Genomic DNA, 20,532 nt, shown 5'->3' with positions numbered 1-20,532 from the left:
TGGGGTAAAGACCTTGAGCTGTAGAGATCTGAAATTGATTTGTATTACAGAAATTGACAAATTTTACAGAAAGATTTATAAACTTAGAAAGTGAAGCTTGCATTCAAAACAAAAGCAGAAACAAACAAAGAGAAGAAAAATAAAAAGGGTCACTGTTGACAGCTCAGTGGCTTTCCAAGCAGCAGTGAACTCCGCAGTGTCCTGTGTTTTCAAGGTAGTCCTATCCATCCATTCTGAACACTTGCTTACTCTTATTAGCCCATATTCTTGTTACTTTCTAAATATCTATCTCTGTTTTAACTGCAGGCTACAATTCTCATGTTCTCTTTTTTCCCCTCCCTGCTCCCAAGTCTTAATTTGACATTCTTTTGCATACTTCATTGTTCCCAAAAGAGAAAACGTTCAGTGAAACTCAGGCATTCTAGAAGAGTACAACACAACTCAGTATGCTACAAGACATGGTGAGTAATTGAACGGATTACAGCTTATCTCAAAGAGTTTCCTATCTAAAAGACAAAGACAGCACACAGATAAAGTACAAATGGGGTTAAGGTGATCAAATAACAGTAAATACAACACATACTTTTCAACTGTTTTATTAATATTTTCTGGCAAATTTCACATACCACGTCCATACCACTCCTGACTTGGTCAATGCCAACGAGAACTGTGCACCACACTCAATCTGACAAACGCCTTGGCCGTTTAGTCTTTCAATGTTCTGAGGAATGTTGCATCCTTCACTTCCTCCTCGGCCCAGTTTTCCAAAATCACCATCACCCCAAGAAAACACCAAACCTAACAAACACCAAACTGTAGGTCAAACAATGATCACAGTATTCCCACGTGCCAGAAAGTTTCTGGAACAAGATAGTCCTACCTTCATCTGTCAAAGCAAGAGTCTGAGCATCTCTGCTTCCACAAGCAACCTGAACTACTCTGTGGCCAAGGAGCACTTTAACCTACAAAAGAGAAAAAAAAGATGTTTCAAATACATTCATTATCTTTTAAAAACTTTACAAACGTTTTCAAGCTGTTGCACTTGATCTTGTTATTTATGCCCAGGTTTATCAAGTCCTACATACTCAAGATCCAATACCACTCAGTGACAGTTATGTGTCAAAACAGATGCATGACATGTATGCTCAAAACAGCACTAGCTGCTCTGAATCATATTCCAAAAAAAGCAAGAGAGACTGCATCTTTTTGGCCCTGCTGAAATATGCAGCACATCAGAGGTAGGTATACCAAAGGCTCATCACATCACTTAAAAACAATATATTTATACCACATTCATGGTTTTGGCTTTGCTTTAACTTTATGTTACAATTTACTAAATAAACATATTCACATTTCATCAGAGATGAGAAACATTTGTTTTACCATCTTCGGCTTCAGTTGTGTAGTGTTATCTCCATGTCCTAACCTTCCATATTCTCCAAGACCCCATGTATACAGCTCACCACTAGAGGTAATGGCAGCACTGTGGGAGCTGCCACAAGCAATATCACGGATACGTTTGGTTTTCAGTGCTTCAATCAACCTGGGTTTATCACAATTCCTAAAGAGAGTGAAAAAACAATATATCATTGCATTATTTTTGAAGAGTTGCACGGTACATTAAGTTCTACAATTCAAAAATTTGTTATGTAAAATTACAGTAACCTGAAGATAAAATGCAACTGGTGATTCCAATGCTAATTTCTTATTAGCACTATTAGTTTTGAATTTATACCACTGAAATGTATGTCTTTTAACGTCTTTTTTTTCTAATACTGATTGTATAAGAGTCACTATTAATGTCACTATTAATGTTTTATACACATATGTACAGCTTCTGCGAAATGCCACGAAATTCTCCCATGCAGGAATTCCAAATTTTTCTTTTAATACATTACAGAAAACACAAGACATTTGAACAATAAAATAATAATGCTGCTCTAAACTGACTTTCCTTTTCATAACTTTGAGAAACATACAACTAGGTATATTTATTTGTTGTCACATCTAAAAACACCGGAGTTTTCTATGTATTCTTAACAGCTTTTTGGAATATACCAGAATGATAAACAAAGATTTCCCCATGGGCTAAGTCTATTCTTTTCCTCCCAAAACTTTGTTCTACATCATATTCAAAGAAAAATCCTGACAAATTCTTCCTCACCACTGTCATGTGGAAGACTGAAATAATAAATTTATTTCTAGCTGTCAAATTTGTGAATTCAAGTCAAAGAACAAAAAAACTTGCAGAGCAGCAGTAGGAGCTGCTAGTGCTCAGGAAAGTAAAATCAGTACAGTTTTACATGTCAAGGTAGCTCACTAAACTTCACCTCATAGCAGTAACAGAATCTCAAACTCCAGAAGTATATTATTTCATCAGTAACATTCAAAAATACTAATAAGGACTTCTTTTGAAACTGCTATTAATGCTGCACTATTGATAAACACAGCTGAAAAAAATCTTTTCAGAACAAAGATGTTTTATTTCTGTTAAAAATTCTGCCACTGTCAACAGTGGTATTGCATGTCATAGCACAGCTACCCACAAATGTTCCTTCTTGCTGAAATACAGATAAAACTGGCATCCTTACATTCGACTGAAGTGACCAAGTTTACCATCATCTCCTTCACCCCACGAAAATATCTTTCCATCTACAGTTAGTGCCATAGCATGCCGGCCACCTGAAAGTACAAATACAAATTTAAGTGCTCAAGCAGGCAGCAAAGGTCAAGCAAAAGTTTCAGGAATTTGACGCTGCTTTGTATTTTTGATGTAGATGCATGAGTCTTTCCACCCACAGGTTAGCTACGTTCTTAGGAGCTTCAGTGTGTTTTAATTTAAACATTTTTGACTGTAGGCTTCCCAGCACATTAAAAATAGAAATAACAACTTAATTTGCTATTTTCAATGCTGCAAGGAAATCAGCAAACAAAATTTCAAACCCACCATTTAGCAATATTTAAAAATACTTCCTTTGGATCAGACTACAGTAAGTTTTCCAGCAGGTAAGGAACTAGGTACAGTCTAAATTCATACAATTTAGCGTCTTACATAGAATTTAACAACCCGTACTTACTGAAAAAGGAATTAAAAAAAAAAAAATCAAATATTCTGGTGTTTTACAGCACTAAATAAACTACAAAACAATTTCTATTTTTAGGCTTAATGTTCTGGTTATGTATGTAAGAATAGCAACAGTCAGTACCTGAATGAACAGCCACCTTCTTTACAACGTAGTTACTGAGAGCTGTTATCTGGCGGGGAATAGGCACTGTTCCACTGGATATTCCTAAACCCAACCTTCCATTTGTGGCTTCTCCACAGGCATATACCTTACCCTCTACAGTCACTAAAAATGGGAAAGAAAAAAAAAACAAAAACAACCAGTTCATAATACCATCGATGTTTTACAACTGGAAATTTATTTCTACCCTTAAATTATAGTACGTACTTTCAACTTGTATTACCTGCAAAAAGGCTTTTGGATCCTCCAGCTACTTGTACAACATTCAAGGCAGACAGGGTTTCAGAAAATGAAGGAACCTTTATCTAGAGTAGGTGGGAAACAGAAATCATTACAATACATTTTGCAATTTTATACTACAAAAAAGAGCATTCCTGAAGTGATAAAGCTCTGACAGTTATTTCACTTATTATATATGAAAACTCCTCATAGTATTTGAACACTTCGCACATATCCATTAATATACATCACACAAAAGACAAGAACCAAGAAAAGGCATGCAATACAGAAACCATGACAAATACAAACCCCGAGAGAAAATGAAATGGGATAAAAACAATGATTTTATTTTTAGTATAGTTTTTGTCTTGAGAAAAAACAACTTAGTTCTGAAGAAAAGTTTAACAGCAAAATGAACCTAACTGAAAGTGATAACCAGCACGCTTCAAAACAGCATACAGGAAACACAGAAACACAAGTAGGTTTCTCAGTAGCAAAATGCTTTAGCAATTTAGATTAGAAAGGGAAAAAAAAACCACACGCAACCTATTTTCTTCATTACAACAAAGTAGTCTTTGATCAAGCTGACTTGATATGTATGTATATATATTGTTATATATTAATAAAGAATACACCAGTACACCCTTCACGTGCTTTAAATGAACACATACTAAAACCTGGCTTATTCCCTTTTATAAGAGAGGTAAATATTCAGTTATTTTTAAGCAGCTAAGATGTTTACAACAGACTATTTCACTGCAGTATATGAAGAAAAAAGTTTGTAGGACATTTGTAAACTAGCACTGAAATTACTATCCTGATCAATTTATGCAATTTATAATACTAATACTTGCTAAGACCTCATAGATAAAATGTGTAAGTTCATATTAGCATGATTTTTCCACCTATAGAAGTTTAATCTTCACAGATTTAGTTCATATTTATTCATGTATTTTATTTTTTTCTTCCCTCACATCTCCCATTTAGCTGTCTTAGAGTTCTCCCTTTTCTACAAGGAGACAAACACTTCAGTCAAAGAAAGTCAAACTCTGCCTTCAGTATGTTTGGAGCACTTCAGAACTTAAGCCCTCATTTTACGCACCAGTACAAGATGAAGAATACAGTAGCTTAACCTTTTTTTCCCTCTTCCTCCTTCCTCTCCTTTTCCAAAGTGACACAACAATCCACATTATTTACAGCATAAATTAATGCTTTTAGCATCTCTTGCATCTTGCATCATATCAAAAATTATGTATAAGCAGTTGCATACTGACCTGAAATTCCTCTCAAATTGCACTAAAATGCAATCAAGTTATGCTAATGAAAAGATCTGAATTAAAATTATTTTTCTGATTACTGAACTGCCTCCATTTACAGGTAATAGACAGAAAAGTTCACTGCTATCTACATTTTACACATGCAAAAAACTCAAAAAAACCCAAAATACAGAGAGCGATACAGATTTTTGAAAGAATTAGTCTGCTATCATCTAAAATAAATGATTACATGGCTGCTAAAAAAAACCCTCTACATTTCAGGGAAATAACCAAAACATAAATTTGCCCTGGATTTTCCACCTAGTAGATGTCTTAACATCAAAAAGCCATAAAATAAACTTTAAAATTCTGATTAAATTTCAATTAAATTTGTGTGAGGCTTGTACATTTTATTTTTAGCTGCTTCTGTCTTATACAGAGGAGGAACTGAGGCAACAGCCACCACATATTGCTAGACAGCTCATACTGCCTTATAAAAATATTAAAACCACAAACATACCTTGGAACCTTTCAGTCCTCCCAGTTGATCTTTGTCATTCAGTCCCCAGACAAAAACTTTGGTTCTTATTGTAGCTGCTGATTCCAGCCCAGCTGCCTTCTTTCTAACAAGGCTGAGTATATTTAGGGAGAAAAAGTCAGTTTAGCAACCTATATGCTATAACCATAACCATGTTTTTATTTCATCTACTTATTTTACATTTTTGAATGGTTTCAATATCCAACCTAAATGATTACAATTGAGTGGTATCTATGAAAAATAAGATTTTAAAACAAAAGTAAACAAAACAAGGAATAGAATCTCTATTCTCCTGAACAGTGGTGTATACATACATACACACACGCGTATATACATGTGTATATATATGTGTGTGCTACATACCAAGTATGAACATATTAAATTTTCAGCTACATTTTCAATTTTGGGAAGCAAAAAAAACCCTCTGCAAAATGCTACCAACTTACTAGTCTGATAATTTTAAAGAATTTATCAACAAATGACCTACCTACAGTTCTACCAAACATATTTCTCTTTTCATTCAACCTAATTAAGCTGTACTTCTCATGATTAATCTTCTGAATGGAATATATAAAAACTAAGTCTCTTTATTAATTTTTTTCCACCTGTAGTTACCTACCTTCCAGTATTAGCTTTGTCATCCTCCTCCTCCTCATTATCAGAAGCAAGGAAAGGGACCGCTGCCAAATCCTCATCCTCCGCACGTATACGTCCCAGGATGCTGAGGCCATGTATTTTGCAATCAATTCCAGAGCTTCTGCACTGCTTGATTGCAATCTCAATATACCTGTGATACTAAGAAGAAAAAACTAGATTGACATCTTTGGGGATCTCTACTTGTTCACAACAAACAGGAAAGATCTCAAACTTTTGCTTGACTTTGTCACCATAACAAAATAAATCTGCAAGTTCAAACATTTGGCTTTTCAGCACTGTATACTCTAAGATAAACACATGGCCTTAGAAATTTACCAATGATTTCACTTTAAATCTCCTGAAAATTCAGTACACATTCCTTCTTGTTACTGAAAACATCCAGAACTACAAGCTTTATCACCCTCTAAAATGAACCCCAGATTTAAGTTTACTGAGATGCCACCTTGACTCAAAAATATAGTGAATTACATCAGAAACAAAAATATATTGACTGCTGAAGCTATTACAGAGTTGCACTGTGATTACAGTAGAACTCATCAGGATAATTAACTTTAAAACTGCCAGAAAAGCTTCTAGAATAGAGGAAAAACAAAATACCATGCTTTAACAATCACACCAGTGGTTTTGATGCGCCTCTTGCAAGAAAATACTTTTCAATTGCATACAAGAATAATTCCCCTTACGCAAACTTCACTTACTTCTGTACAATCACTGAGAAGAGGCACTGTGGTGTCTGTAGGATTTATGTTGATTGTCTTTAGCTCTATAAGGTTATTTAAGGAATTGCCCCCTAGAAAATAAAGCATTGAAAGACAGTAAAATATAGAGTTTGTATCATGAATAGACACTACACATATTAAACAGACAACTACATTAATCAAAAACAGATAAATACGTACTGCTGGACATTAAAAAAAAAAAGAAGTATTTTTCAAGCTTCTCGGAGTACATTTGCATACCTGAAACTACAACTAAAGAGGGCATGTAACTGCTGTCTGCAGGATCCACTACCATCTTTAGTCTGTGAACAAGAACATCTGGAAAAATCTCCAAGCGAATCCAGTGCTAGGGAAAGAAAGAATTTCATTTTCAGATAGTGTTCTTAGGACCATTTGATGATTAATAAGAGTACATGTAAGCTGTATTTTAATAAAGTGTGAAAAACATTCTTGGGTAGTATAAAGAACATCTACAAGGGTGGAGTCTGGCCAGTCTAACCCTCAATACAAGAGAAACATTAGCAGCAAGTAATTGACTTCGTTTAAGAGCAACACCACTGAGAGGACTGAGAAAGCACATTGCCCTCCGTGGTCAAAAAATGAGACACAATGTAAATCTTTGACTGATTAGTGTGCACCCACAACCTGAAGGAAGGATACTTGGGGATATTTTCAGCATAGGCACCAAGAGAGCATCAAAGTACTCCGGAGAGAAGTCTAGATGCAAATCCCAGTGCCTACACTGGACACAAAGCAGTGCTGTGGGCCAATAAGAACAGATTAATAAAGGAGGGCAAGTGAGAAGTAATCAGAAACAGTTTTACTTACTAATAACAACAAGCTCACTTGGGTAAAACATAATCAATGATTGCTAAGAATTGTCATCAGCTACTACACTGAATAGGCTGTTGTAATCGCCGACCAATCACAGAATAAAATAATTACCCCGTGTTTCAAAAAATCCCAAATTTTCCTTACAATTTCCAAGAAATACTTATAATGATGATGCACAGTTTAAGAAATAGACACGTTTACTATGAAGAAACACAGAGTTGTACTTCAGCTGTCTGTTTTTACTACTTACTATCTTACATGAGGTAACAAACACATCAGAAAAGTAAGGTAAGTACCTATCCCCTTGAAAAGAAAGCATGTCAGAATAAACACATTCCAACTTCAGATTACCTTTCCTTGTGAGCCAGAAGACTGCCAGCACTGCTCACTGCCATCAATAAGACGTGAAGCCTGGTTCACAGAGGAAGAGACATTCAGATTCTTCACTATTCTTGACCAATCATCCAGTAACATTCCCCTCTGGCTACTATGCCGTCTCTTCAGCTGTTTTCCAGCACGCCCACAAAACACTGGGGACTGACCTGCATTGTTAAATGGAAGAAAACTGCTTTTATTAAACGCATAAGCAATGTGAAAGGAAATAGAAGAAATCAAAGACTTCAGATAAGTAGAACACGTAAGCACGTCAGCAGAGCTTGAAATTGATTCAATTTAAAATGAGTTGCAAGCACTTCATCTGACTACACATTTTCATGCTTGTCATCTGTGGTGTCATATTTTTTTATTCTTATGACTGATTTGTAAACCAAGCAGGATTTAGTTAAAAAAAAAAGTACTTATGAAATTATCAAAAATTAGTATCTTTAGGAATTACCAACAGTGATTATTACAATCATAAAGAGTAATTCCTAAAACATTCTTTCCTTTTGAAATGTAAATCAAAATTTATGGTCATGCATACAGTCAACTCTCAACAGAAATTGCCTTCTAGAAGAATAGACATAGCTATCTTTAATCACTCAAAAATTCTGAACCTTATTCAAGAATAAGGAAGGGTAGCGAGCTATATTTTATTTCCCTGCAAAAACGCACTTCTACGTCCCTTCACTGATGTTTGTCACTTCTAGGAAGCCTGACAAAAATAACATTGCAACTCCTCCACCCTTTACACAGTGCAATGAGCAGGATTACAAATACACAGTATAATAATTGTACAGTCATATTAACAGTTTTCTTAATAAGATGTCTTTCTTGCCCTTTAAACAAGCTATCACACAAATGCAATGCGTGTTCAAGATTTCTAGTAAGTAATCAGTTTTATTCATTTTCCAAACTAATCAGAATGGCCAGCATAACCTTGCAAGTGCTAGGTATTAGAGTGAATTATAGATAGGTGTCGAGAAAAGAAATAAAATCTAGTTCCAGGTATTAATAATAATGCAAAACCCAAAGATTCTGGAGTTAGAATGGTTGCGTCTGTTCTTGTCTTGGAAAGAAAAAATTCTGATGAATCTTTCAAAAAAGGTTTCCTTTTCTTGTCACACCACTCTGGGGTCTCCACATCATGGAGGAACTGAGGCAACAGCCACAACACACTGCTAGGCAAAACTGTTACCAAGTCTAAGAATGAATCTCAGGTATTTCAGAGTTGTTTCTGTCATCCTGAGGATTCACTCACTTATGTTTAAACTGAAAAGGCTGATCATACCATTTTTCTCTTCATGTAGCTAAAAACTGACAGAGTTATTGTCATGTAGCCATACTTTTTCAAACTTATTTAGCACTACAACAAATGCTTAAGGGTTGACATTTTGGTGTAGTTCAGCACACGCAATTGTAACAGCACTATGACGTGTTAAAAAAGTTTTGTTGAGAATTACTTCATTATGATATGATGCTGCAATTCAAAGATAGTATTTTAAAACACATTCATTGCATTTTGAATATATCTAAGAAACACTTGGATTCTGAAACTTACCCGGTTCATTTATTCTGCCAAAAGTATGTCTGGTGTTATGTTTCCTGGTTTTAAAACAGGTTTCACAGAAGTCGAAATCATCACAGTTTCTGCATTTGAATCTAGGCCCATTGATAGGAAACATCTGACAGCCGTCACACCTGATTTCACAAATGAACAAGTAGTATATATACTTTCAGCAGTTTTCGTTGTAGAAGTTAACTGTACCATCAGTCAAGATAATGGAATCAAGACAGTAAAGCCAAAGGATAACCTATATAGACTAATTCATCACTCACGTGACTCCAGGATGAATGCTGGGGACCAGTTCCATTTCTGACAATAAGCCGGTCCAGTGAGATTGCTGAGGAAAGTCTACAATGACATCTTTTCCATTGGCACTAAAAGCTGTTGCAAAAACATACAGAAAATACTATGTGTTACAAATCACTACGAAATCAAACAGAAGGTGTCCAGTGCCATAGACAACAGACCCAAAAAAGTCACTTTCATAAGGAATCTTTTATTTCAGTTGAGCTATATATTGACCTAATCAGACACCCTGGGAAAAGGCAGAGAGAAAGAAAAGAGGCAAGAAAAATCTAAACTAAAGATTTATATATATATATATATTAAACTAACGACTTACTTACTTTAATTTTTATTTTAACTAGTTTTTAGTTTAAAATTAAGATTTTAAACTAAAATCTTTAGTTTAATTGCCATTAGTGTACCTCACTTTCATACAAATTCTTCAAGTCACATATACTTCTTAGAGGGTGACTACACTTGTGGTTCATTCAGACAAAATATAAATGAGAATTACAGATTTGCAGGAAGCTGCAGATTCCTGAAGATCTCAAAAAGTGCTCAAAAAGGGGCATTCACAGAGTATGTGTCTGTGAACTTGTCACTGACATCAAGTACATTCTCTTCTCTCATCATCAAGCAATATCCCACATGATAGTGCATGTCTAAAACATTCTCTCCTTAAATGCTGCAGAAAGTTTGTGTCGTTTCTAATTTTACTACCCATGCCCCATTCTGCACATATGTTACCTTTGACAACTCCCACACTTCGGTGAGTAACTGATCCCCATTTGTATTTGGGTGTAGTAACAGAGGTTTTCACTCGCACTTTGTCACCTATCTTGATATGAGAGGCAGAACTCTGTGGTGGGAAACCTAGCAGGTGCAAGAATAAATACATGGTAAGTGTTCTTTCCACCCTCCAAAATTAATCTCCCTTTGTATATCATGTCAGTTTTTTAATAAAAGGAAGTTAGCAGTGAACTTACCTAAAAGCTCAACGTGGATATATCTGACCCAGTAAGTACCACCCTTTTGTTGCCAGTCACACTGTACATTGAGGTCATGCAATCCATCTCGATCCAGTTTAATAACTTTGCCTACATCTCCTTCACAAACTTCCTCATAGGTTCTGCAGCACCGAACCATCATCCCCACCTACAGAAAAAGAACAATAATATGCCATAGCTCAGCAGAGATGTCTGTAAAAGAAGGTACAAGTTTTCCACATAGTTTTCACCTCCATGCTTACCTGAATATTCTCTCTCACATACACAGCATAATCGTCATTGCTTAAGAAATCAGCTCGTTTCTTATATGTCTGGCTCTCTGTTACAACAGCACCACTTGACTGAAAAATCCAACATAAACATGTAACAGTCACAAAATCTGTTTGTTTTCAGTTCAAATAAATAGCAGAAAATGAAGACAATCCAATAAAAAAAATAACAGTATAATATCCAAGTGATCTGCCAGAACATGAAAAATCTTCAAGTCAGCCCACTATAGGGCTAGCATTCATGCTCTACTTCAAAGCTTAGTTTCCAGAACAAATTGCCAAGGAACATAGCTGCAAGTTTTCAGAATGTCTGAAAAAATCTACAAGTTGCTTGTATGAGAACTGTTTCTCACAGAAAATGAGTGCAAAGAGGATTTGTGAGTAATCTATTTAGCCATATATACATATATTCCATTCCTGAGGCTGTGTGTTTGCACTGAAAAATAAGAACAGTGGATGAACAGACTTCTCCAACTTAAATAAACTACATTACTATTTTCTTTTTGTTATATAATAGAATGGAATTTAAAGTATTCCTTTAGGAAAATAAGCTATCAAAAATGAGAACTGTAGTTATCAGAAATTATCCAAGATTTTTCTTTTAATTAAGAATTATTGGATTCCAGATGAGGTAGGAATTTTTAGAAAAGTGAGTTGTATTTTAAGCATTCACTATTTTTTATTAAAGGCAGCACTGAGCACGTAGTTTCTTACTGCAATATTGATACCAGAACTTAATATTTCCTTCAATGTAAAATGTATTTCCTTCAACTGCAAAATCCCTAACTGCTTGAAATCTCAGCATAACACTCAAAAAGAAATGTTGTATCAATTTCATTTTACTGTTAAATCTGTATCAAAACACTTCCTGAAATTCAACAGAAAATTAGTGTAAATTCACATTAAAGCCATTGCAAGCTCAACAGGCATCGTGAAGACCATTTTACTGCCAATATCTGAAAAATGCTTTCATGAAGAAAAGGTACGTTATTTTACTGGTATCTTTTTGCCATTCATTCATTCATTCCTTAGTGACACTTTGGAACTAACAAGTTTTAATTTTTCAGCCAAACGAAATTAAAAAAATAAACAAAAGGAGTCCTGTACAAATATTACTCTATAGCAGTGACCAGTTTACACAAAACTGAGACTTAACTATCAGGGATTTGTATAGATACCCACAGTGAAAGAAATATCTGCATTCTACTCCCCCTTCCGTGCTTCTCTTTAAATAAATATTTACAGATTATTCTTGAATTATTTTATGCTATCTCCTAGAAGACATGGTCTTGAAAGCCTTGAGCAGCACAATGTTCCTGAACTCTGACCAAGTTCATGAGAGAAAAGAATTACAAAATTTGCAGTCAGTTAGCATGATTTAGCTTTTATGAAAATTATACTTACCACAGGACAAGCAGCTTCAGCCTCTTCCACCTCCTCTGTTATTTCTTCATCTGAATATTCGTCAGAGACAGTATCAGCATCAGAGAGATCAGTAATCTGAACATCAGGGTGATCCAACAACCAGCCAACGAGAGCTTCCACTCCTAATACATAAAGCAAGCACATTCTTACTGAGGGATTCTCTGGTATTCTTAGAATAGCATCCAAATAAGTAACAGTTGCTCCCTTTTTCATAGCATTTTAATCTACAAAATTTCCTTCTCTATATAATGTCATCTAAATAAAATACCTGGTAACCCAGAAGCACTTCCAGAGGTTCCAGACAAAGATTTTAGTGCAAATTCTATGTTCTTCCTAGGAAATCCCATTTCCATAAGTTGAACTACAATGGGGAGAGGTGGAATTGGAGACTGTTTGCGTTTTTTCACTTTTGTGGGTCGGATATGCTGTACAGTGACGGGTGTCGTAGCCTCACTAGAGCTACAGTCTTCAAACACCGGAGTTGAAGGATGAGTAGACTCTACTGCCAGATACTGGCATACTGCCAAAGCAGCAGCCTAAATGAGAACAAATAGATCAGTCCAAGAAAAACAAGCATATGCAGTACAGGATGTGTGTGCATGCCTGAAATTAAAGGTTATTTAACAATAGGGTAACGTGTCACTTTTTGTTTTTTTTTTTAAATCCATTGCTTAACAAGTTTCAAATGGAATGTGAATTAGAAAGGGTTATTTATTAAATCATTTATTAGCAGAAAACACAGACTCTACCTCAAGCTCTTGTTTGTCAAATATTGCTTTCACAGGTGATGGTTGCGTAGCAGCTGTCAAAAGTTGTTGTAAAAGAATCATGGGAGGCTGAGGTCCTTCAGGAGACATATCTCCTATGTCGGGAGAGGCAATTGCTCCATCCTCTTGAAACAGAAATATTATTTTAACCAATAAACATGTAATACAAGACAATCAGGGGACTTATTTGGGGGCCTATCAACAGATGAAACATATTATTACTTCTTCCACAGTTCTACATCAGAAAGATGCATTTAAGATTAAAACGTGTACCACACTTTCCGTACAAAAAGCAAATGACACATCTGTAGATACTAAACACTAAGTTAACAAAAATTCACTAGAACATGCCTAGCAGAAACTGCTCAATAGATGGTGGAAGTGCACAAGTAATTTAAGAGCTGACCTTGTTACAATAACTTTATTATATAGAAGTCCACTATGAAAGACTTTGTAAAGAACTATCAATCTCCTTCTCAAACTGATCCAAAAACTATGGTATCTACTTTCTGGACTGAGTCAGTTCCCTCTCTACTAGACCTAGTGTGAAACAATCCCAATAAGTATTTACTGTTTCTTCAAAAGAATATACCGTTTTTGTATCAACTGGCTCACAATTCTACAATTCTCCAACTTTTATATTTGATATTATTTTCTTCTTAGCATAAACATACATGTTTCCTAGATCTTTGCTGTGGATAGCATAGAAAAGTATTCTCACTCATTTAATTCCAATGAAAGGATGATTTAATATTTGGAACAATAATAGAGTAATTATAGGCTTCGTGCACTTAATATTGTTGCAGGTTTTTATTCCTTCCTAGAAAAATGATGGTAGAAGTAATATTCCATCCCCATCTGTAATTACAAAAGACCTACAAATTTTGCTAACTCCAATCTTTCAGTTTCAGAAACTTGACCCATTTATTCTTCAAAAGTTAAGCTAAAAGTTAAAGCACTTTTGTGACAGATATGCTCAATTCCTGCACTGCACTGAAGTCTTACACGGGCTTATGAACTACAGCAGGCCACGATGTGATCTCTCCCACCTTAATAACAGAACACCAGGTGGGTGCTCACGGTCATGATCGTGATCGAAGGGTACAGCCCAATATCAGGAAAAGCTTAATTTGAGCTGTCCCTGATGAAGTAGAAGGCTGCACAGCAATGATCTCCCTGTGGGGAGGGATGCCACTAAACAGTGCTTCTCAAGATCAAGAGAACCTTTCCAACTACGTTTGTTTGTGAGTTAAACTTAGATTTATATTAGGATTTAGCAAGTTAAGTAAGTGGTAGACTAATCACTGTGACTCTTATCATCATAATGGATTAATGGTATCAATCCATTTACAGTAGTAAACCAAACTGCTGTCATATCACTGGAACCATGCAAGTGTTGAAAACCAGCTTTTAATAAAGCATTCCTGAATTTTAACCTTTAATTTTTAATCTTTAGAGGGCAAACCTAACTCCTAGCCTCCACCTGCAATTAGCCAGGGTTATAGCCACATGTTCTAACTCCTAAACAAACAGTGACACACTCAGGTTGCACTTCAGAATACCTCCAGGATTTAATGCACTCTCCTGAACAGCTGGCTGAGATAAGATCTGCCTTAATGTATCCTGGTGAGAGAGCAGAGCTCGGCCTGCTTTCAGTATGTACAGCTTTAATTGCTGGCATCTCAGTAGATCCAAATCCACTTGACCTATGAGAAACATTAAGCAGTCATTAGCGCTGTGAATGTTTTATATCACAGAAGCAAGACAATATTCATGCAACCTCAGTGTACAAAATCAGTTCACATCTTAACTCTTTGTGAAAGCTTATGAAATGCTATCAAATATATGTTAGTTTGAACTGCACCTACATAAAAAGTCTGTATACATTTTATGACCTGTGATAAAAATACCACTCTTCTGTTTTTCACACTTCAGACAAGCATGCAGCTCACATATGGTACAGTAACGGTAGTTAAGATACCATATACATACAGTATTTATAACAATTCAACACAGCAAGCCCAGACCTAAACCACATTTACTTTTCCTCAAAGTAAAATCAGTATTCCACTCACGGTGAAGGACAATTCCTTTCCAGCAAAATTTGTCTCCTGAGTACATATTATTCAACATTGACTAGGAAACAAGGTAAAGATCCAGAAAATCCTTTTTCTTACATATGTTAGCTGTTACCAGTATTTTCCCCAGAGAATATCTAGCCCTTTAAAACATCAATAACAAAAATAACTGTACCTGACAGACCTTGATTGGGAGACTTCATTCTGTGTTTTTCTATTTTACTTCCAGCCAGATTTACTAGCTGAGCCCAAATGGATAGCATGGGTTCAGTGAAAGGCAAGTTGTTTACGTTAAAAGCCACAACTGGAAGCTGGACAGCAGGGGAAGAACCAGACAAAAACAAAGAACTAGTAAGTATTTTACAAAATCATTCACAAGTTTGAATTGTTATTAACTAAGGAAAAGGAAGAAGTAGCATCTGTCTTACTGTTCTTCACCAGGAAGAACTGGAGAGGATTTATATTCCCTACCAAACTCCTAGGCTTGTATTGGAAACACAGTCAGGACAAGCAAGAACTGCAGTCCCTGAAGTTGACTATACACTTACTTTGGTTGCGCATTCACTACATCCATATTAACAAACTTGAGATTAAGATTCAAGTGTAAACACATAAGAGTTTCTACATTAGTTAGCAAATAAAGACAAATAAATAAGCTTTTCTCACAGAAGAGCTATATAACATATTGTCAGGACTTGGGATTTTACCTCAAGTCCAGGACTTCAGCTTAAATCCCTTTTCCTCACCTCCCTAACAAATGATCTTAGGCTAACATTCAGAGCACTGCAGGTCTTGAACGTCAAAGTATTTACTCAGTGAAGAATATTTTCTTTGCACCATAACAGCGTCTTTAATTTCACAAAAACATACCCTTTCCTGTATTCAAGTCTCAATAAAACAAACTTACTGGTTTTAGTTGATTCAAAGGGCACACTCTGCATGTTCTCATGTCATAGAACTGTACAGTGATCTTCCCTTTTGGAGTGATGCGCGTCACTGTGCCTTCTCCAAATTCATCATGGACCACCTGACCACCCAGTCTCAAGCGACTGTCAATGCCACCAATCACAGCTAGCACTGCCATTAAGCCTCCCACCTCTGGATTCTCAGTGTCAGGAAAGTAGTCATCCAAAACAGCCTAACAAAGAACAACGAAATTAACTGTAGGGAGAAAACATACACTTTGATCTGCTTTAAAATAAAAAAAAAATTAATTATACATACTTCAATTTAAAAATTACAACGCAAGCATATACATTTATAAGTACAAAAAATGGTTTCAAAATTAAGCTTAATATTGTTTACATTTAATATTTATCATTTCAAAATAAATATTGCTATAAAAATGAGCTTATTTTAAAACGTGGAAACTACCCCTTCTGACTGTTTTCCTGCAAAGATGTGGGTGATGGAGGTTAGCTGAGAGTTGATGTACTTGTTTATGAGTCCATTCCACTGGCCTAGCGAATGGAGTGTCCTCAGCAGTGCCACTATCTCTTCTGCTAAAGTACTACTGTGAGTTGCAGTTAGAGATGCTTGGGGTCTGGCCTTTCTCCTTCTCAGAGTAGATTCTGAAAAGAAAAAGCAATCAGACAACTGTTATCAGTTTAACACACAAATTTTCCATACATAAAAATATGCCATTGGGGAAAAATTCCTCTACCTCTGAGTAGTGGGATATCCGAAGAACAAGTACTAAGCAGGCTGCCTAAAAAACCAAACAGTTTTTCCACAAGAAATTTCATGTCTCTTGACCTTTCATTTTTATCCCAGGATGGAAGTACTGCTTTCAATAAATGCACAGCAAGAATCTAAAAAGAGAACAAAATTAGCATTATTCCAGTTAGTCACCAAACATTATGGAAATTCTCAAGCATTAGGTACAGAAGAAGAATATTTAACAAATTAACCTTCCTCTGTAGTATTTTATATCATGCTGATTTCTTTCTGGCTACAGAAAATCAGTAGCTCTGTGGTTTCTGTTTGGTTTGCTAAGGAATATGTTAAAACATGTTTTTTTGGTCACGCTTTAAGTGAATTCAATAACTCTGCAATATTTAGGACATTAGAAAAACAAACAGTGGGAAAAACATGAGTGACTTAAGACTAAAACACATAAGGACGTTTCCTACCTTGTTTGGTTTGTTTTCATTTTTTGTTTTCATTTTTTAAAGACAACTCAAAGTCATTTTGAAATGCACATGTTACCTGTCTTTGTAGTGAAGCAGCAGTGAAAGATTCATGCCCTTCAACAATTTTCATTAGCAAAGTTATCCACTGAGATGTACTAAGAGTGCTGCACATCTGAGGCATGAGTGCTATACTTCGAATGAAACCCAACGTGCACCAGCTCCTGTGCTGTTCTTTATAAACCAACTTATTTGGCAAGGAAGCTAAAAACAGAAAGATACGTATGTAACAGTTGACTTCTCCATCAGCTATGTAATTCTGTGTATACTGCAGGGTTGGATTTTGGCTTTGTTTCTTTTGTGGGTTTTTTGACAAATTATAACACAGAATATGTAAAACTGTTCTTATAACTATTAACTTCAATTTCAGAGCCTGTAACTAGTTTCCTTTATCACAGAATCATAGAATTGCTCAGGTTGGAAAAAGACCTTCAAGATCATCAAGTCCAACTGCAACCTAACCATACTGCTCTAACAACCCACCACTAAATCACATCCCTGAGTACTGAGGCGCCCAAAACTGAACACAGTACTCAAGATGGGGCAAACATGCCCTCAAAAACAGTTAATATGTCTTTAAAACAGTTATCACCACCAACTACTCAAATTGAGGAAATAATTTAACACCATTCCTCTTGAAATCACAAAACTAGGAAACAAATACAATGTATCCAGTCACAGTGTTCTCACAAAAAGAGAAAGACTGCTATTAAATTAATTATCTCAGCAAAATGCATACATCTGAATTCTCAGTATCTCATACATGTCTCCTGCTACTCCTGCTTATGTTCTATAAAAGCTCATCTGTCACTTCTGCTAACAATTAAAGACCTTAAGGTCCAAAACCACATTTTTTAGCCTTAAAAGATTAAAAACTAGCACCAAAAGATTTACAAAGTTTATAAGGCAATATAACAAAACAGAGACATTGCTGATTCAGACTATGTCTATAAAATGTACCTGATTTATCTATTGTTCCACTTTCCACAAGCATACGGAGCAGACCGCACAAAGTCCTAGTAGCATCACTTTGCATGACTTCAGCATGGACACCAGCAGAGAGACACAATGTCTGCAAGAGGTTCACAGTACTTGTCAACATAATGGATGTAGGATGAAGATTCCTTTCAACTTGTTCTCCTTCTGAAGGAAGACAAAAAAGGCAAAAAAAAAATAAAATACAATAGTATCGCGTTAATCTATTTCCCCAAATGTTCTGAAACAAGTAAGATATGAGAAATTCAGAGCAAATATTTTCTTAATGTGAAGAAGAGCCCTTATTTCCAACTACAAGGGCAAAATATAAACCAGATATTTTGTGCAAATAATTCCAACTTTTGCTCCAGCAGTAAACTACTTAGAAGAAATTCAAAATGCATTGTCAAGAACAGGCAAGAAGTCTGAAGAGGCTATATAGTTAGGCCATGTAAAACCCACACTTCAGAATGGCTTTAATATATGTTCAAACATATACCTCCTTATATCAGTAACGAACTATTTCAGTTGGATAATCATGTTTTCTTTGGCCCATGAACATGCAGCAAACATGACACTAACTTTTCCATCCTCTTTTCTGATGGTGAAGACATTTTATGAAAGATTCTGGTCAGAAATCTAGGCCTATTAAATTATTCTTATTAGATGCAACATTTTCTCCTGTAAGAGAAGCTTTTTTCATATTGTAACATGTCAATTTTGGAATTCAACTGAAGCCCTGCCTCCAGTTTTATTAAAAAAAAAAAACACCACCCTGGTTTGTTTGTTTTTTTCAGTGACTTTTGGGTTGGCTTTTTTGGTTTGCTTGTTTTTCCTTACCAGAATCATCCTCAGTGTCTGAATCTTCTGTTGTGGGCTGAGCTGCTGGCGGTGGCTCAGCTAGTTTGAGATCGTATTTTCCCTCCTTCCCCATTCTGTAAGAATTTGTACTTCCAGTGTCCCACTGCACTCTAATCCAGCCATCTTCTCCCAGTTCTCCAATTACACGACCCAAACCTGGAGGGGGCCCATCCTGACAGAATAGAGCGCTTCAGGTTATACATCAACAATATCATTTCATAATCAAATTCTATTGCTCTTTTTTGCTGCTAACCTGAAGATTACACAGTAAACATTCAATAATATTTCAAAACTTGGCATACAGTAGGAAAACATTTCAGAACCTCTTAGGGAAATTATCCCAGTGAACTGCAGCAACATTCATGATTTAATCTATTTTACAACATACAATGTAAGTGCCACACACTTAGTTCAAATTGGATGATACGTAGTAAGCATGCGGTCCTATTTCATTTCAAATCATGAGTCAGAACTTTCTCACTATAAAAAAATTTTTCATCTCCAAAAATGAAATTAAACAAATAATCTATTTCATGTTAAGTCTCCAAAACTTTGAAATTTAAAAACATTAGAACATAAAGTTTAAAAGCATATGGACCTTATATTTTAACACACCCAAATCTGTATGGAAGAGGTTGTACCTGATCACCCCATTTCCAGTCTACCCCTCTCACCACTCTGGTACCAATTTTCATCATGGCTGCCAGCTCTGGTCCAGAAACAGGGAGCTGAACTGGTGTAGTCTCCTTTCTCGACTCTTCTAGGACTGTGGCAGAAGCTCCATGAGAAGAGGCAATCATATCTTCTTCAATGTTGTCAGAACTAGGTCCTAAAAAAAAAAAGTTCCAAATTTATATAATGACCTTTGTCACACTTCAATTGTGCAGTGAATAAGGTTTGTGATATGAAAGTAGTAATAGATTTTAGAAATATGGGGATATAATGATTTTGAATGCAAGGGGCTCTAAATACTTAATTCTGAGGAATAGGTAATATTATAAACTGATAAGTAAGTGGTTTAACTAACAGAAACTTTTTGGAAAAAACTTTGTGTGAAAAATCCAGTTAAGTACAGAAACAGGTATTTCCTACTGTCTAAGGAAACCAAGTAAAGAAGGACCTGAGTCATGTCAGAAAAAAAGACACAAGTCAACATATCTAATATAGAAAGCTTCCTACTTAAATGTACAGACTGGGAATAGGCAGAACAGATGAAACTGAGTGTATGCTGTTTTTAATGTTTCCATAAAAGCTACGCTATTG

General features: G+C 35.6%; 1 protein-coding gene across 5 annotated transcripts in view; it reads right to left on the bottom strand.

The window, feature by feature from the left end:
- The window catches only part of HERC2 (HECT and RLD domain containing E3 ubiquitin protein ligase 2), a 110,950-nt gene that overhangs the window by 38,602 nt on the left and 51,816 nt on the right, over positions 1–20,532 (bottom strand). For 4 of the 5 annotated variants that reach the window (XM_021412211.1, XM_021412244.1, XM_021412219.1 and 1 more), the window contains exons 36-63: positions 19,911–20,098; positions 19,249–19,441; positions 18,394–18,576; positions 17,453–17,637; positions 16,908–17,055; positions 16,619–16,815; positions 16,152–16,382; positions 15,420–15,555; positions 14,729–14,872; positions 13,149–13,291; positions 12,668–12,935; positions 12,379–12,521; positions 10,948–11,046; positions 10,685–10,853; positions 10,446–10,571; positions 9,686–9,794; positions 9,408–9,547; positions 7,820–8,010; positions 6,875–6,980; positions 6,614–6,705; positions 5,878–6,053; positions 5,241–5,352; positions 3,469–3,550; positions 3,207–3,350; positions 2,592–2,682; positions 1,384–1,561; positions 881–962; positions 627–798 (exon numbers count right to left, since the gene is read on the bottom strand). In XM_021412211.1, the coding sequence (XP_021267886.1) occupies positions 627–798; positions 881–962; positions 1,384–1,561; positions 2,592–2,682; positions 3,207–3,350; positions 3,469–3,550; positions 5,241–5,352; positions 5,878–6,053; positions 6,614–6,705; positions 6,875–6,980; positions 7,820–8,010; positions 9,408–9,547; positions 9,686–9,794; positions 10,446–10,571; positions 10,685–10,853; positions 10,948–11,046; positions 12,379–12,521; positions 12,668–12,935; positions 13,149–13,291; positions 14,729–14,872; positions 15,420–15,555; positions 16,152–16,382; positions 16,619–16,815; positions 16,908–17,055; positions 17,453–17,637; positions 18,394–18,576; positions 19,249–19,441; positions 19,911–20,098 (4,228 nt within the window). The remainder of the gene's footprint in view (positions 1–626; positions 799–880; positions 963–1,383; positions 1,562–2,591; positions 2,683–3,206; positions 3,351–3,468; positions 3,551–5,240; positions 5,353–5,877; positions 6,054–6,613; positions 6,706–6,874; positions 6,981–7,819; positions 8,011–9,407; positions 9,548–9,685; positions 9,795–10,445; positions 10,572–10,684; positions 10,854–10,947; positions 11,047–12,378; positions 12,522–12,667; positions 12,936–13,148; positions 13,292–14,728; positions 14,873–15,419; positions 15,556–16,151; positions 16,383–16,618; positions 16,816–16,907; positions 17,056–17,452; positions 17,638–18,393; positions 18,577–19,248; positions 19,442–19,910; positions 20,099–20,532) is intronic. The other variant, XM_021412227.1, reaches the window with a different exon arrangement.

The sequence above is a fragment of the Numida meleagris genome, chromosome 1 (assembly GCF_002078875.1).
Source record: "Numida meleagris isolate 19003 breed g44 Domestic line chromosome 1, NumMel1.0, whole genome shotgun sequence".
NCBI lineage: Eukaryota > Metazoa > Chordata > Aves > Galliformes > Numididae > Numida > Numida meleagris.
The sequence above is the reverse complement of the archived record's forward strand: the minus strand, read 5'-3'. Positions and strand labels throughout refer to the sequence as shown.